The 16,251-nt window shown below is 48.1% G+C and overlaps 1 protein-coding gene across 2 annotated transcripts in view; it reads left to right on the top strand.

Annotated features, from left to right (window-relative positions):
- Positions 1-16,204, top strand: part of C2 (complement C2) — a 40,374-nt gene extending 24,170 nt beyond the window's left edge. The window contains exons 2-19 of one of the 2 annotated variants that reach the window (XM_077760929.1): positions 5,374-5,428; positions 5,573-5,779; positions 6,361-6,546; positions 8,195-8,368; positions 8,455-8,553; positions 8,749-8,882; positions 9,971-10,109; positions 10,959-11,099; positions 11,771-11,860; positions 13,826-13,966; positions 14,091-14,185; positions 14,279-14,390; positions 14,508-14,673; positions 14,783-14,859; positions 15,012-15,103; positions 15,313-15,439; positions 15,594-15,643; positions 15,794-16,204. In XM_077760929.1, coding sequence (XP_077617055.1) covers positions 5,383-5,428; positions 5,573-5,779; positions 6,361-6,546; positions 8,195-8,368; positions 8,455-8,553; positions 8,749-8,882; positions 9,971-10,109; positions 10,959-11,099; positions 11,771-11,860; positions 13,826-13,966; positions 14,091-14,185; positions 14,279-14,390; positions 14,508-14,673; positions 14,783-14,859; positions 15,012-15,103; positions 15,313-15,439; positions 15,594-15,643; positions 15,794-15,970 — 2,253 coding nt within the window. In that variant the 5' untranslated portion in view covers positions 5,374-5,382 and the 3' untranslated portion in view covers positions 15,971-16,204. Of the gene's footprint in view, positions 1-5,309; positions 5,429-5,572; positions 5,780-6,360; positions 6,547-8,194; positions 8,369-8,454; positions 8,554-8,748; positions 8,883-9,970; positions 10,110-10,958; positions 11,100-11,770; positions 11,861-13,825; positions 13,967-14,090; positions 14,186-14,278; positions 14,391-14,507; positions 14,674-14,782; positions 14,860-15,011; positions 15,104-15,312; positions 15,440-15,593; positions 15,644-15,793 lie in introns of those variants that run through there. The other variant, XM_077760928.1, reaches the window with a different exon arrangement.
- Positions 16,205-16,251: the final 47 nt, after the last annotated feature.

Raw genomic sequence — 16,251 nt, forward strand, 5'->3', positions numbered from 1 at the left:
TTTTTAATGTTTTTTATTTATTTCTAGGAGAGAGAGAGAGACAGCGTGAGCAAGGGAGGGTCAGAGAGAGAGGGAGTCACAGACTGAAATAGGCTCCAGGCTCTGAGCTGGCAGTCAGCACAGAGCCCGACGTGGGGCTCGAACCCATGAACCGCAAGATCACGACCTAAGCGAAAGTCGGACGCTTAACCAACTAAGCCACCCAGGCGCCCCAGCTTTGTTTATTTCTGAGAGAGAGAGACAGCGTGAGCAGGGGAGGGTCAGAGAGAGGGGGAAACACAGAATCTGAAGCAGGCTCCAGGCTCTGAGCTAGCTGTCAGTACAGAGCCCGACGCGGGGCTCGAACCCACGAACCCATGAGATTATGACCTGAGCCAAAGTCAGACGCTTAACCGACTGAGCCACCCAGGCGCCCCAATATTTATTTTTGAGATAAAGAGCAAGGGGGTGGGGAAGTGCAGAGAGAGAGGGTGACAGAGGATCTGAAACGGACTCTGTGCTGACACTAGAGAACCCGATGTGGGGCTCAAACTGACAAACCATGAGCTCATGACCTGAGCTGAAGCTGGATTCTCAACCAACTGAGCCACCCAGGTACCCACGCACCTCTTTCTTTAAGAACATACTCCATGGGCCCAGTGGAAAACTTGCAAGTTTTAATACTTCAGGAAGAAGGGATAATGGGTTCTGACACACTGCTAAGTTTATTTAACTTAACAAATGCTGGGAGAAAGTCATGAAAGAAAAGCACCTCCTTACTTAAAGGCTACATATGAGCTGGGCAGATGTGTTAGTCTGCTTGGGTTGTCATAACAAAATACCCTAGACTGGGTGGCTTAAACAACAGAAATATATTTTCTCACAGTTCTGGAGGCTGGAAGTCTGAGACCAGTGTGTCATCATAGTTGGTTTCTGGTGAGAAATCTCTTCCTGGCTTACAGACACCCATCTTTATGTGGCTTTCCTCTGTGACACAGGGGGATGGGAAGGAGGTGTCGAAGAGAGAGAGGGAGGAGGGAAGGAGAGAGAGAGAGAGAGAGAGAGCGCACTCTAGTGTCTCTTCTTCTAAAGACACTTGTCCTGGGGCACCTGGGTGGTTCAGTCAGTTAAGCCTTCGACTTCAGCTCAGGTCATGATCTCATGGTTTGTGAGTTCAAGCCTTGCATCAGGCTCTGTGCTGACAGCTAGGAGCCTGGAGCCTGGAGCCTGCTTCAGATCCTGTGTCTCCCTCTCTCTCTGCCCCTCCCCTGCTTGAGCACTGTCTCCTTCTCTCTCTAAAAATGAATAAACATTAAAAAAATTAAAAATAAAGACACTTATCCTATTGGATCAATCCTCCATATGGCCTCATTTAACCTTAATTTCCTCTTTATAGGCCCTATCATCTTTAAGTAAGTCAAGTAAGCTAGGGCTTAAGGATATGAATTTTGGGGTGTCATGATTCAGCTCATAGCAGTGGCCTAAGGAAGGTACCCCAAATTCAGGGACTTACGTATTCAGTCAGGTGAGGGGTCATTATGTCCTGATAACTAACAACTCCTGAATTTTAGTTGCCGTAGTGGTTTGCAAAATATGGTCATGAACCTCTCCTGTTCTAGTGTGTGTGCCTCTTTGCAGTATGACTTTGCTATTCCTCACATCATGAGGTAAACTTTCCCCCACCCTTACTGGCCTTGTGATTTGCTGTCACCAGTAGAACATGGTGGAAGTGACGTTATAGGACTTCTGAAGATGGGCCTCCCTTCGCTTGGGATCTCTTAGAATGCTTTCCTGAGATTGCAGATGCAAGGCTAGAGATGAAAGACCATGGGAGAGCGAGCAAGTTCCAGGTGTCCAGCTGTTCTTGCTGAACTTAGCCGTCAGCTGACTGCAGCTGCATGAGTGAGTCCAGGCAAAAGCAGCAGAAGAATCACCAGGCCAGCCCACAGAGTCATGAGAAAGAAGAAATCTTATTTTTAAGCCCCTAAATTTTGGGTGGTATCTGTTTTTTTCCAACAGCAGTGGTAATGTAATAGATTAAAACAAAGATTTGTTTTTTGCTCATATTACATACATATCCTATGAGGGTCGGCAGAGGAGTGCTTTTGGTGTCACTCAGGAATGTGAGCTGATGGAGCAGTCACCATCTCGAATGTTGCCACACAGGGGAAAAAGAGCATGGTGAGGACTGCACTGGCTCATAAAGCTTCCATCTAGAAATGGTACATGTCACATATATTCATATTTCATTGGCCAATGCAAGTGGATAGGGAATTTCAATCCTACTCTGTGACTGAAGGGAGATAAAGCCAGAATCTTTGTCAACATCTCTAATATCCACCACCCGTAAGAGAGTTTATTTCTCTGTTAACAATATGAGTAGGAGGGAAGGGCTGACATGACATTAAGACAGTGTCAGGGACCTAGGCTTCTCTGTCTGCTTGCTCCACCATCCTCTGGATGTTGTGCTTGAATCGCCATCAGGTTGATATTTTCTTTTTTTAAATTTTTTTTAAAGTTCATTTATTTATTTTGAGAGAGAGAGAAAGAGAGAGAGAGAGGGAGAAAGAAAGAGAGAGAGAGAGAGAGAGGAATGAGAGCGAGAGAATGAGAATCCCAGGCAGGCTTTGCACTGTCAGTACAGAGACTAATATGGGGCTCAGTCCCACAAACTGCAAGATGATGACTTGAGCCGAGATCAAGAGTCAGACACTCAACGGACTGAACTACCCAGGTGCTCCTACCACCAGATTTATATTTTAGCCTATGGAAAGGGGAGGACATGCTCCCCTTTGATTTTAGGGGCATAACTTGGAAATTATGTGTATCAGTTTTACTCAATTCCTATTGCCCAGAACCAGGTCACCAGTTACCTAGCTGCCAGGGTAGCTGGGAAATATAGTCTTTAGCTAGGTGACTATGTGTCCTGCTAAACATCTTACTGTAGAAGGAGGGAAAGAGAACAGATATTGGGTACCAGGGAGGCACAGCAGCAGCTTTGGGACCCCTAACACCAAGGGTATCATGGTCTTCCTGAATTCAGTCAGTTTTGTCCAAGGTGAGCCCTATTTTGCATACGTGTTCCTAAGAAGCTATTTGTGCGTGTGTTTGTATTTTAAAATTTAAATCTTAGTTAACATTTAGTGTAATAATGATCTCAGGAATACAATTTAGTAATTCATCACTTGCATGTAACACCCAGTACTCATCCCAACAAGTGTCCTCCTTAATGCCCATCACCCATTTAGCCCATCCCCTCACCCAACACCCCTCCAGCAACCCTCAGTTTGTTCTCTGCATTTAAGAGTCTCTTATGGTATGCCTCGCTCTCTGTTTTTACTTTATTTTTGCTTCTCTTCCCCTATGTTCATTTGTTTGGTTTCACTCAAGTTCCACATATGAGTGAAATCATATGGTATTTGTTTTTCTCTGACTTATTTCACTTAGCATAATATACTCTAGTTCCATCCATGTTGCAAATGGCAAGATTTCATTCTTTTGATGATCTAGTAATATTCCATTATATATATGGTTCATATAATGTATATGTATAATATATATAGGTATGTATGTAACACATCTTCTTTATCCATTCATCAGTCAATGGACATTTGGGCTATTTCCATACTTTGGCTATTGTCGATAGTGCAATAAACATTGGGGTACATGTGCCCCTTTGAATCAGCATTTTTGGATTCTTTGGGTAAATACCTAGTAGAGCAATTCTGGGTCATAGGGTAGTTATATTTTTATCTAAGGAGTTATTTGTAAATCAAAAGAGTTTTCACAAACTTAAACAATCACTTCAGAGATGTTTTCTATCTATCTGCTATCTATTTATTTTAGAGAGAGAGTGAGCACGTGGGTGCATACATGTGTCAGGGGGAGGTACGGGGGGAGGAGAGAAAGAGAGAATGAATCCCAAGCAGCTTCACACTCAGTGAAGAGCCCTATGTGACCTTCATCCCACTACCCTGAGATCATGACCTGAGCTGAAATCAAGACTCAGACACTCAACAATGAGCCACTCAGGCTTTTTTAGATTTAATTTTTAAATTTTTAGATTTAAAATTTTGTCTGTTTGTTTATTTATTTATTTGTTTAAAATGTTTATTTTTTGGGGCACCTGGGTGGCTCAGTCGGTTAAGTGTCCGACTTCAGCTCAGGTCATGATCTCATGGTTCATGGGTTCGAGCCCCGCATCGGGCTCTGTGCTGACAGCTAGCTCAGAGCCTGGAGCCTGTTTCAGATTCTGTATCTCCCTCTCTCTCTGACCCTTCTCTGCTCACGCTCTCTCTCTCTCTCTCTCTCTCAGAAATAAATAAAACATTAAAAAATTAAAAAAATAAAATGTTTATTTTTTGAGAGAGAGAGAGAGCCCATGTGAATGGTACGAGGGACAGAGAAAGAGGGAGACAGAGGATTTGAAGCAGGCTCAGTGCTGACAGCAGAGAGCCCAATACAGGGCTTGGACTCATGAACTGCTAGATCATGACCTGAGCTGAAGTCAGACGTTTAACCAACTAAACCACCCAGGCACCCCTCATCTTTATTTTTAATTGATCTTATTTATTCATATCCCACATTGTTTGACAAAGTATTAAAGAGACTTCTGTCAGATAGGGGGTTAACATGTTAACTTAGAGTTTCTTTCATTCCAGCATTTCATACAATTGCAAGTTGTAATTTAAAGACACATCCAAAATCCAAAAATACTTTTGTGTCTTTGGGTAACCAATTCCAGACTTATTTATTTTATGAGTTGGGAATTTTTTCTACTGGACTTCCCATAAAAGTGCTTTAAACATCTTGCAGTCTTCAAAACTAAGCGTTGATTTCATTTTTACCTTCAGATTCTCTCTGGGGAAGGGTTGCAAGGAAGAACAAGATTGTGATTCTTCCTATTTATATAGAATTTCTGAGAAAATTAGCCTGCATTCCTTGGAGGTTTATGTTCAAGAAGACAGTCCTATCCCAGGCTCTCAGGAAATAAAGTCCACTTTGGGCACCTAAGAGAAAACTGAAACTTTACTTAAATAAACGATTTTGCAATATTTTGGATGGTTTGTGGGTTTGTGTGCTTTAGATGATGCATGCAAGAGCATGTGTGTGTGCACATGTGTGGGGGTGCAGGCTGAGAGCAGTATAAAAAGTGTATGGTGAGATCAGCTGACTAGGATATATTGGGATTAGGGAGATGGGCAAGGGCTTCACCCTCTCAGCTCAGTCCCCAATCCCTGATTTTTCTTCCCCCTGCTAAGAGCACGTCCCCCTTGCCACTCCCTAGTTTTCTTTCTCTGGCAGCAAATAAAGCAGCTGCTGAGCCAGCTCTGGGTTTCGGGAAGTCAGACGACCTTTTCCCTCTGCGGGCTCTCTGCCTCTCTCTGCCTCAAGGTGGACACCATGGACCCACTGATGGCTCTCCTTTGCCTGTTGGCCCTGTATCCAGGTAGGAGCAGGGTAGGGGAATGCTGGGGTCTCGTGGGCGAGGCCTGTGCCGCCTGCGTTGAGTTCCCACTTGTAAGTGGACAATCCCTCTTGCTTTCCTTTTCTCATCTTTTCTCCATTTCTGTGTTGTGCCTCATGCTCACAGGCTTGGCTGCAGCCACCCCCTCCTGCCCTCAGAATGTGAATATCTCTGGCGGCACTTTCACCCTCAGCCATGGCTGGGCCCCTGGGAGTGTCCTCACCTACTCCTGTCCCGTGGGCCGCTACCCATTCCCAGCATCGCGGCTGTGCAAGAGCAACGGACGGTGGCAGACCCTGAGATCCACCCAGCTGACAAAGGCGGTCTGCAAACGTGAGGCTCTCTGTGGGCCTTCCTCAGGGTGCCCAGCAGTGGCCACTCTGGAACCTCCATTTCAGAGTTGCTCAGGGTGGGGCTTAACCTGATGAGGTGATGTGCCAGGGATCGCAGAGCTGCTTTTCCACGGGGCTTTTGAACACAGTGGGGAAATGCCCATTGTCCACAGCAAGGCATTGGAGGAAGGCTTTGATGGAGATTGTGGGGGTACTAAATCGGTTTTTTAAATACTTGGGATGATTTTTTTAAAAAAATATTTAACAACTGACAGCATAGTCCCAATCATTCAGAATGTGTGCTGGAGTCCCCTGTCGTGCCAGGTGTTACCCCTTTGGTTGTCCACTTGTGGGACACCTGAGGACCTCAGAGGGCTTAGAGTAGTGCTTATTTATCAATTTATTAGGTTGCACTGTGTGAAATTGCCGAAATCCAACCAATTGCCACAAGCAGCGATTTCACATGCAACAACGCAGTAGTTTGACAACCAGTTGGCTGTTCCCACGCACCCACGCTGAGCGTCACTGAGCCCAGGTGCTATCCATCCATGCCTGTATCCTCCTCCTCTCCTCTTCCCCCAGCTGTTCGCTGTCCGGGTCCTGTTTCCTTTGAGAATGGCATGTTCACCCCACGGCTCGGGTCTTACCCTGTGGGCGGCAACCTGAGCTTCGAGTGTGAGGACGGCTTCACACTGCGGGGATCGCCTGTGCGCCAGTGTCGCCCCAACGGCATGTGGGACGGGGAGACAGCCGTGTGTGACAACGGCGGTGAGTGCCCTGACTGATGGCTGCATGCGGGCATGGCTCCTGGGAACCTTGGAATCGGATGTGTGCCCGGGGTGGGGGGCAGCTCTGTGGAGCCAGGAACCTGGTGTTTCTGACACCAAAATAATATTTTCTGAATTTTAGTAAATTGAGGTCTATAGGTCACACATCACCGGCCTGCAGGGAGCCTGGCTGAGGCACGTGGTGCTAAGCTTTGGATCTGATGTGAAGCTTTTTTAAATACCTCAAAGCGAGGGACGATGTGCTGAGAGGGAATCAAGTGCTGTGTTTTAGTGCCTGCCTCTGCCGCCAGTTTGCGCCCAAGCCTGGCTCTGATTTGGGGAGCCTGTGGCCAAGTTATTTAACCTCTTAGTGCCCCAACTTTCACATCTGAAGTGGAGATGGTACGAGTGGCCACCACATAGGGTTGCCGTGTGGATTAAGTGAGTTGACATAAGTAAGCATCTGGAGGAGTGCCTGAGGTCTGGTAAGCGACACATAATACTTTTGTCATAGTTATTACTGGCCATGTCAATGGTGAGGGGCTCTGCTTGATAGAAGTGGGGTTCCCATGATTCCCTGGATAATACAGAAAACACAGAATCCACGAGGTGGTAGGAACCATACATTGGTTCTCTACTCATATTCATGACTCTGCCAAATAGCCATTGATTCAAACATAAATAGAATTGATTTGAAAACTGAGGTACATCTACCTAAAGTGTAAGTATCTTAAATATTCAGCTCCGTGAACTTTTGCACATGTATCCACCTGTGTAATCACCATGCAAGGTAGAGAACATGTCCGACAAAGCAGGAGGCTCCTCCTGTCCACTCCTGACCACAGGGTGACCACTCTGTCTTCTGTCCCCTCATTCTTACATTTCATACAAGTGGAATCATATAGAATATGCTTTTTTGGCATCTGGCTTCCTTTACTCGACATTCTGCCTGTGAGATTTATCGATTTGTTATTTTTTATTGCCGTGTAGTTTCATTATACAAAGAGACTACAATTTATTTATGCATTCTTTTGTTGCTGGGCATTGGGGTTCTCTCCATTTTGGGGCTATTATAAGTAAAGCTCTATGAGCGTCCTTATACATAACTGCTGGTGCACATATGAGTTTTCTTCTTTTGAGCATGTTATCTAGGAGTGGAATTATCCAGTCACAGGTTGGTATATGTTTAGTTTTAGTAGGGGCTCCAGCAATGTATCTGAGTGCTGGTTGCCCCACATCCTTTCTGACACCTGGATTACCCCAGTTTTAGCCATCATGGTGGGTGTGTAGTGAAGCCTCACTGTGGTTTATGAGGTACAAATATTATCTGTGACGGTGTAGGGCTTGTCAGCTAGCATCTTCCCTGGGGCTCTGGGATGGATGCAGGGTGGGTCCCTGGGTTGGGACTGGGATGCTTTAGCTGGCATGTGAGGCCACTGAGTTCTAAACATTTTGCCCTTCTTAAGATTTTCCATGCACACCCTTGGGAGGCACAGTTGTGGTATCTCCCAAGGAGGAGGCTGAATGACCCACAGAAGCTCCACAGGTCTGAAAGGAGGAAGAGCCCCGAGGGAGAGAGTGGGTGAGCAGGGCCAAAAGGCTGAGGAGGGTGTCCCTGCTCACTGCCATCTTCCTTTGTTCACTCACAGCTGGCTACTGTCCCAACCCGGGAATCTCAGTGGGCTCTGTGAGGACAGGGTCCCGCTTTGGCCTTGGGGACAAAGTCACCTACCGCTGCTCCTCAAATCTGGTGCTGACCGGGTCTGCGGAGCGGGAGTGCCAGAGCAATGGGGTCTGGAGTGGGACAGAGCCCATATGCCGCCGTGAGTAGCCAGCTGCCCTGACCCTCCAGAGATTCCCTGAGCACCCCACCCCTGACCCTGACTGACCCCAGTGGCTCTTCCCACAGAGCCCTACTCTTATGACTTTCCCGAGGATGTGGCCCCTGCCCTGGGCGCCTCCTTGTCCCACCTACTTGGAGCCACCAATCCTACCCAGAAGAAAAAGGGTGAGTGTTTGAGACGGGGACAGTAGGGTGCTGGGTCTAGGGTGGGAGGAAGAGTCTTCTCAGAGGGCACTCAGAGCTTCCAGAAAACTCAGTGGGACTGAGCTGACTGGAGGGGAGGCAGGGAGGCCCTATCCCTTAGGAAGAGAACCGGTGGGAGGTGAAGATGTGAATCTACCCCTTCCATGTTTCTTCCAGAAAGCGTGGGTCGTAAAATACAAATCCAGCGCTCTGGTCACCTGAACCTCTACCTGCTCCTGGATGCCTCTCAGAGTGTGACCGAAGACGATTTCCACATCTTCAAGGAGAGCGCCATTCTCATGGTGGACAGGGTCAGGAAATCGGAGTCTGTTTACAGAGGGGCCTTCCTATGCCCACTGTCTCTCTCTGGTTCCTTCCCTTCCTCAGAATCCCACTCACAGCCCACTTCCTCCAAAAAGTCCTCCTAGATTATGGGCATTCCATGCAGGAATCATGGATTCAATTTACAGGATCCCACAAACACTCCTGGGGCACCTACTATGTGTCAGGCACCGTGCTGGGTGCTGGGGGACATCAAAGATGAACAAAGCTGAGGTCCTACTTCCCAGGAACCAACCCATCATCTAGAATGGTGGTCTCCAGAGAATGGTATATAAAAGAACCCAGTGAGGTGTGGTAGACAAGTGCTGGTATCCTTGTTGAATAATTTTAATTTAAGTTAAACCAATAACTTAATATTTAAGACTTTCCTTTAAAAATTCCCAATTTTTATATTTAAAAATGTGTATAATATATTTGAATGGTGATGTACTTAATAAATATGAGTCAATTTTTATAAATCTATATACCTATATTTAGGTATGTGCTCAAAACATTTTTACTGACAAGATGCAGGAACAGGAGAGTTTGGAAGCCACTTAGTTTAGGTTCTTTGCCAGCACTTTGCTTGGTAATTATGCTTTTCACAATAGTTTCTGTAGATATATGTTTTCCTTCCCACCTCCACTTTAAAGAAGGCAGTTCCTTAGAGTCTCTTAAGACCTGTAGTAACTCAGTAAGCTCTGAGGCTGCAAAATTTGCCAAGTTAGAGAACCGCCTCAGATTCATGAGGACAGGTTCAAATTCTACCTCCACTTTGTACCAGTAGTGTGATCTGGGGCGAGGCAACAAGCCTCAGCGTCCTCATCTATAAAATAGGGCCTTCTCGCCCCCTCCCAGAATTGATGTGAGGATGCAGTGAGGAGTGAGTGAGCCTATCAAAGACACTAGACGGTCCACAAATGTCAGTGTCTTGGCTCCCTGCAATCAGCAGTCTCTTAGTAAGTGACTCAGTCTCGGTGCAGGCTCTCTGCCTCCTCTGGGGTCCTTGGCTTGCTCTCTTACTCTCTCCCCTTTGGCTTCAGGGCCTTTCATGCTGCCTCTCACTTGCCATTCACAGATCTTCAGCTTTGAGATCAATGTGAGTGTCGCCATCATCACCTTTGCATCAAAGCCCAAAATCATCATGTCTGTTCTGCACGACAAGTCGAGGGATGCAACTGAAGTGATCAACAGTCTGAACAATGTCAACTATAGAGGTACAAGTGTCATCAAATGAAGGTGATGAGGCAGGGGGGAGGATAAGCTGCCTGTACCTACAAAGAAATTCTGGACAAGTTAGAGATGAGGCCTTTTGGTGACATTCAAGTCCCAGGGCTCTGGGGCTCAGGTTCCTCAGGTGGAGGTAGCTTCCAAGTTAAGTTCATGGTGGCCAAGTCCCAGCTCCCACCAGCTCATGGCTTACTCTAATGTGCTACACATCCAAATGCTTCACACAGGTCTTTGGCTCCTTCCTGATTCCAGAACTACATGGCCTGTTTTTTTTGACTTGGAGTCTTCCCATGTCATTATGAAACTACCTGGGTGGTAGAGAGCAGATGGGTATGGCCACCCAAGTTCTTTGGAAACTCCATCTTTGAATCTTGAGGCTTTAGAGTGGCCACTGGGTTATGCAGTATTTCTTTTTTTTTTTTTTTAATATTTTTATTTATTTCTAGGAGAGAAAGAGAGAGAGTCAGCGTGAGCAGGGGAGAGTCAGAGAGAGAGGGAGACACAGACCCTGAAATAGGCTCCAGGCTCTGAGCCAGCAGTCAGCACAGAGCCCGATGCGGGGCTCAAACCCATGAACCGTGAGATCATGACCTAAAGCGAAAGTCAGACACTCAACCGACTAAGCCACCCAGGCACCCCGGTTATGCAGTATTTCTAAGGGGAAAGGCTTTTAATGTCTGAAAAGACAATGATGCCAAACCTCTGTCTGGAAAGCTAAGGTCCGAGTTTATCAAGACAGTTGATAAATGCATTTCCAATGGTGAGGAGAAGAGAGATTCTCTTCTCCCAGGCAGTAGGTAGGAAGCATCTAAGATAATCCTCTTCACATAATCCAGACCATGAAAATGGAACCGGAACAAACACCTATGCAGCTTTAGATAGTGTCCATATCATGATGAATAACCAGATGCAACGCCTCGGAATGAGCACGGCGGCCTGGCAGGAAATCCGACATGCTATCATCCTTCTGACAGATGGTGGGTATGGTCGTCTTTGCGAGTGAGTCTGGCACAGTAGAAGGAGCGCTGATGTGGGGTCAGGACACCTGCATTCTGGTTCTCCCTCTGCTACGTTGGGCCTCAATTTCTTGTTTCTGTAGCAGAAATAGTGTTGATGGTGACAATGGAACGACAATGATGATGATGATAGTCATAGCTGCCCTCCTTCCCTTACACAATTTTTATGGAGAGGAATTGAAGTAGTTTGTGTAAGAGTGCTTTGTGATTACAGATATCAATTATTGTTACTACCTGGGAGGTTGCCTTGAGTCAGTTAGACAGGGGTGGAGGGGTAGCTTTGGGGCAGGAATGCCAAGGTGCATGGATGGAAGGATAGACTGTAGTGGATCTGGGCTATGCCATTTATCTTTTGATTGTGTCCAAATTGCATAGCTCCTTCAGAACTTGGTTTTCTTGCCTATATAATTAGGATACCCACACTACCTGAGGTTTCAGGAGAGTCAAATGAGATACAGTTTACGAAGCTCCTGACCCGGTGCCTGGAATGTAGAGAATTTTAGTAAATAACATATCTTGAAACTCATGCGGGAAGTGGTAAAGCTTGAGATTCCCAGGCTGAATGTCCACTCCTCTGGGGCTGGAGTACAGATATACTCCCCTGACGGACAATTCTTTTCCTTCCATTCTAGGAAAGTCTAATATGGGTGGCTCCCCCAAGCTGGCTGTTGACAGTATCAAAGAGATCTTGAACATCAACCAGCAGAGGAATGACTATCTGGGTGAGCCTCCGCCTGCCCCCAGCTGTGCTGCCTTTGCAGGGGCATGAGTCAGGCAGCCAACAGTCTGGGCCGCACCTTGGCTTTATTTCCAGTGAGACCCCAGGCTGTGTCGTTCTGTGTGAAGGCAGCTGAGAATCATGCCGAACAATCTGTAGTGAAGCTGCCCTGCAGTTGTAGACTTCGAGCCTTGGTTTCATCTTGGGTTGACTGTGGCTGTGGGCAGTTTCTGCATTTGCTAAAGGGGGACGGTGCTAGGACCTACCTCGGAGGACAATAGGGGTGAATGCTCAGCTCTGGTACACATACACAGAGGAACAGTGTATGTGAGCGGCTGCTGCCACCATTGTGGCCATGAACCTCTCCAGGGAGGAAAGTCCTGTGTTCCTTGTAGGGACTGTCCCTGGCATTCCTCTTTCAGGGGTACAGATAACTAATACTTTGGCAGTTGCAGCCTCAAAAGGAACAATTCCTCAGTTCAGACTAAACACAAATTGCACTGATCTTTGGCCAGAAAAGAATTTCAGACAGAAGTGCTCTGTATAAGTGAGGATAATTGCTTTTGAGCCTCCAAGTTTCACTTTCCCCTTGGGTCCTCTCTTTCCTGTTCATGCCACCTGCCTTACCTGCCCAGCAGGGGCAAGTGGATTCCTTTGTAAAACTCTGGCTTCTGGAAGGCAAAGTCTAAACTGTCTTCCCTAACTCCTTAGCATCATTGGGCTAGGGCTAAATGCTCAGAAACACCTTATTAAAAGGCAGCAGGGACTGATGGGACCTAGTCACAGAAAACACGTAGGACATAATTGTTCAGCCCCCACAGTGACTGCTTGTGGCCTGCCTGGGGACAGATTGTTTCCTGAGAAAAGCCTTGTCTCCCAGTCTATCTGAGCATCTTGCTCTTTGCATACCACCCAGGATCCTCTGGGAGCAAAAAAGGGCCAAGAGGGATGCAAAGCATGGGGGAAGACTGGACTCTGTGGGCCTCCACCCTGGGGCAGCTCTGACTGGCCCCCAGGCTGACTGGGAGGGAGGACATGGATAATTGTGTGGGCCTAAGTTCTCTAGTGGGAAGAGATAGGGCTCCAGGCCCCTCTCTCCGAGCCTATACAGAAGAACCAGATCTGAAGGTTTGCTCCATGCATGCTCATGAGCTCCTTATTCAGTCATAAATGTGCTTACTGAAAGTCTCTCCTGGGCACCATTCTAAGGATACAGCTGCGAACAAAACAGACAAAAATATCTTGTTGGGGTTGTCATCCTGGAGGGCCAATGTATTAGTCTTCTAGGGCTGCTGCAACCACAGGCTTGGGTGGCTTAAAACAACAGAAACTTAATCTCTCACATTCAGGAGCCTAAAAGTCCAAGATCAAGGTATCAGCAGGGCCCTGCTACCTCTGGAGGCTTTAGGCAAAGACTCTATTTCCAAATAAGTCACATTCACAGGTACCAGGGGTTAGGACTTGAACATATCCTTTTGAGGGACACAATTCTACCCACTGTAGGCATTAAACGATACAAATTAGGAAACTCTATGGCATGGTAGATAGTGACATGTGCCAAGGTATAAAATGGAGCAGAGAGGGAACAGAATTGTCTGAGGCATTGCAGTTTTAGACAAGGAGCCCAGGGAATGCCTTGCTGAGATAGTGACATTTGAGGCAAGACTTGAAAAGGTAAGAAAGTGAGCCATGTGGACAGTCTGAGAAGGAGTGAACCAGGCAGAGGCATAGCTTATACAAAAGGTCTAGGGTGGGAGTGTGCTTGCAAATTTGCAGAGCTTTGAGGAGGCTCTATGGAAGGGAGTGAAGGGTGAAGAGTGGTAGGAAGTGAGGTCAGATAGGTAGTAGGGGGTGAGGGTCCAGCTCATTTAGGGCTTTGTAGGACCCAGTAAATTCCAAATGATAGTTTCCTGTCTCATGGGGTAGCCCCTCAGCCACTAGATTCTGGTGATTTCCTTCTTCCCATCAGATATCTATGCTATTGGGGTGGGCAAGCTGGATGTGGACTGGAGAGAACTGAATGAACTGGGGTCCAAGAAGGATGGTGAAAGACATGCCTTCATTCTGCAGGACACAAATGCTCTGTACCAGGTCTTTGAGCACATGCTGGGTGAGTGTGCTTTGCCCTTTTTGGAGTGGGGTGGGTGGTGAGGAGCCAGCAAGAGCTCCAGGTTGGGAACTTGCTTACAGTGACTCTCACATACCTCCTTCCCCTCTGCTCCCGTACTCAACAGATGTCTCCCAGCTCACAGACACCATCTGTGGGGTGGGGAACATGTCAGCCAATGCCTCTGCCCAGGAGCAGACACCCTGGCATGTCACTATTAAGGTACCAGTAAGGAGGGATGGGGCTTGGATCCCAGAGGTGGAAGAGGCCATGGGCCAGAGACATAGTCTCTGAAGATCTCCTGTCTCCCTGCAGCCTAAGAGCCAGGAAACTTGCCGGGGGGCCCTCATCTCAGACCAATGGGTCCTGACAGCTGCTCACTGCTTCCGCCATGCTGAGAACAGCTCTCTGTGGAGGGTCACTGTGGGTAAGGCAAGGCCCACACCAGGCTCCTAACCCCATGGCCAGAGCTATCACCCTTTGTCCCTAGCCCCCACCCCCTCCAGGGGCCCTGGCCCAGCCTAATCTGCCACATTGTTCACAGGGGATCCTAACTCCCGGTGGGGCAAAGACTTCAGTATTGAGAAGGCTGTGATCTCCTCGAGATTTGATGTCTTTGCCAAGAGGGATCAGGGAATCCTGGAGTTCTATGGTGATGACATTGCCCTGTTGAAGCTGGCCCAGAAAGTGAAGATGTCCACCCATGCCAGGTGCTAGAGTCTGGGATGAGAGGCCATCCTCTGTGGGAGAGTGCTCTGGGGAGTCCCAGAGGAGGGGACTCTGAGGATGGGCCTATGTGACCCTTGTCCTTCTCCTCAGACCCATTTGCCTTCCCTGCACGGTGGAGGCAAATCTGGCACTGCGGAGACACCCGGGCAGCACCTGCCGAGACCACGGTGAGTGCTGGGGCTTAGGGTGCATGAGGAGCTAGGACCAGGAGTGATGACACTTAGGAGTGATGACATGGGCTGGGCAACAGCCCCCAATCTGGAGCTTGAATGCTTGGTAAAGGGATCAGCATCACATCCCTTTCTCACTTTCACCACAGAAAGTGAACTTCTGAACAAACTGAGCATTCCTGCTCACTTTGTGTCCTTGAGTGGGAGCAAACTGGACATTAACCTCAAGACAGGAACAGAGGTGAGGATCTCAGGTCTGGGATGCTGTGTGGGAACGGGACTTCCCTGAGGCAGCCTCCCCAAAAGTCTCTCTTTGTCCCTTCCTTCTCCAGCTCTGGCTGGTTTCTCCATCTGACCCTGTGTTACCCCTCCTCCAGCTCTAGCTGAACTGCCAGGTGTCTCCTAGGACTGCTCATTCTCTCCTTCTCTCCTGTTCCACCCCTGCCTCAGTGGACAAGCTGCATCCAGGTCGTCTCCCAAGACAAAACCACGTTCCCCCACTTGACGGATGTCAGAGAGGTGGTGACAGACCAGTTCCTATGCAGTGGGACCGAGAAGGATGACAATCCCTGCAAGGGTGAGCCCCTCCCACTCTCCAGCCTGGATTCCTGAGGGAAAGTCCACCAGTGTCCCTGTGGCCGGCATGCATGCCAGGGCACTGGTGCACTGCCCTAATAACAAGGGAGAGGGGTGAGTCAGTATGACAGTCTCTTGTCCCTCCTTTCTGACAGGAGAATCTGGGGGAGCAGTTTTCCTTGAACGGAGATACAGGTTTTTTCAGGTAAGGAGAGAAGGGGGAAGGAAGCTCATGGGACTGGAGCTACAGAGTCTTGGCCTTGAAAGAGGCCGAGGGAGGCCTTTGAACGAGCCAGAGATGTTGAGGCTTGGAGCCGGGGCTGTGACAGCCTCCCACCTCATTCTCTCCTTTCAGGTGGGCCTGGTGAGTTGGGGTCTCTACAACCCCTGTGGCAACAGCAATAAAAACTCCCGCCAAAAGGCCCCCAAGGGCAAGATCCCACCGCCACGAGATTTTCACATCAATCTCTTTCGCTTACAGCCCTGGCTGAGGCAGCATCTGGAGGGTATCTTGAACTTCTTGCCCCTCTAATTGTGCTCACTGACCCCTCTGTTGTCTTGCCAGCATCTGCCAGTCTCCCACTCTTGAACTTTTACCCTCAGACCCCATGACCCATCCATGCTCCCAGCTCCCAGGACCCCGTGTAGCACATCCAACCTGGGGAATCCCCAGGGGCCCACCCTCTGCTGTACTTGGCTCACTCTCCTTTCACTTTCACATGGAATTTCCCAGTTTTGAAATTAATAAAAATTGATGATTTCCTCATCTGTCTGTGTCTCTGCCTGGGGGCTGGCCAGGGGGCAGAGGAAGGC

Source organism: Crocuta crocuta, unplaced genomic scaffold (genome assembly GCF_008692635.1).
Source record: "Crocuta crocuta isolate KB4526 unplaced genomic scaffold, BGI_CrCroc_1.0 scaffold762, whole genome shotgun sequence".
Classification (NCBI taxonomy): domain Eukaryota; kingdom Metazoa; phylum Chordata; class Mammalia; order Carnivora; family Hyaenidae; genus Crocuta; species Crocuta crocuta.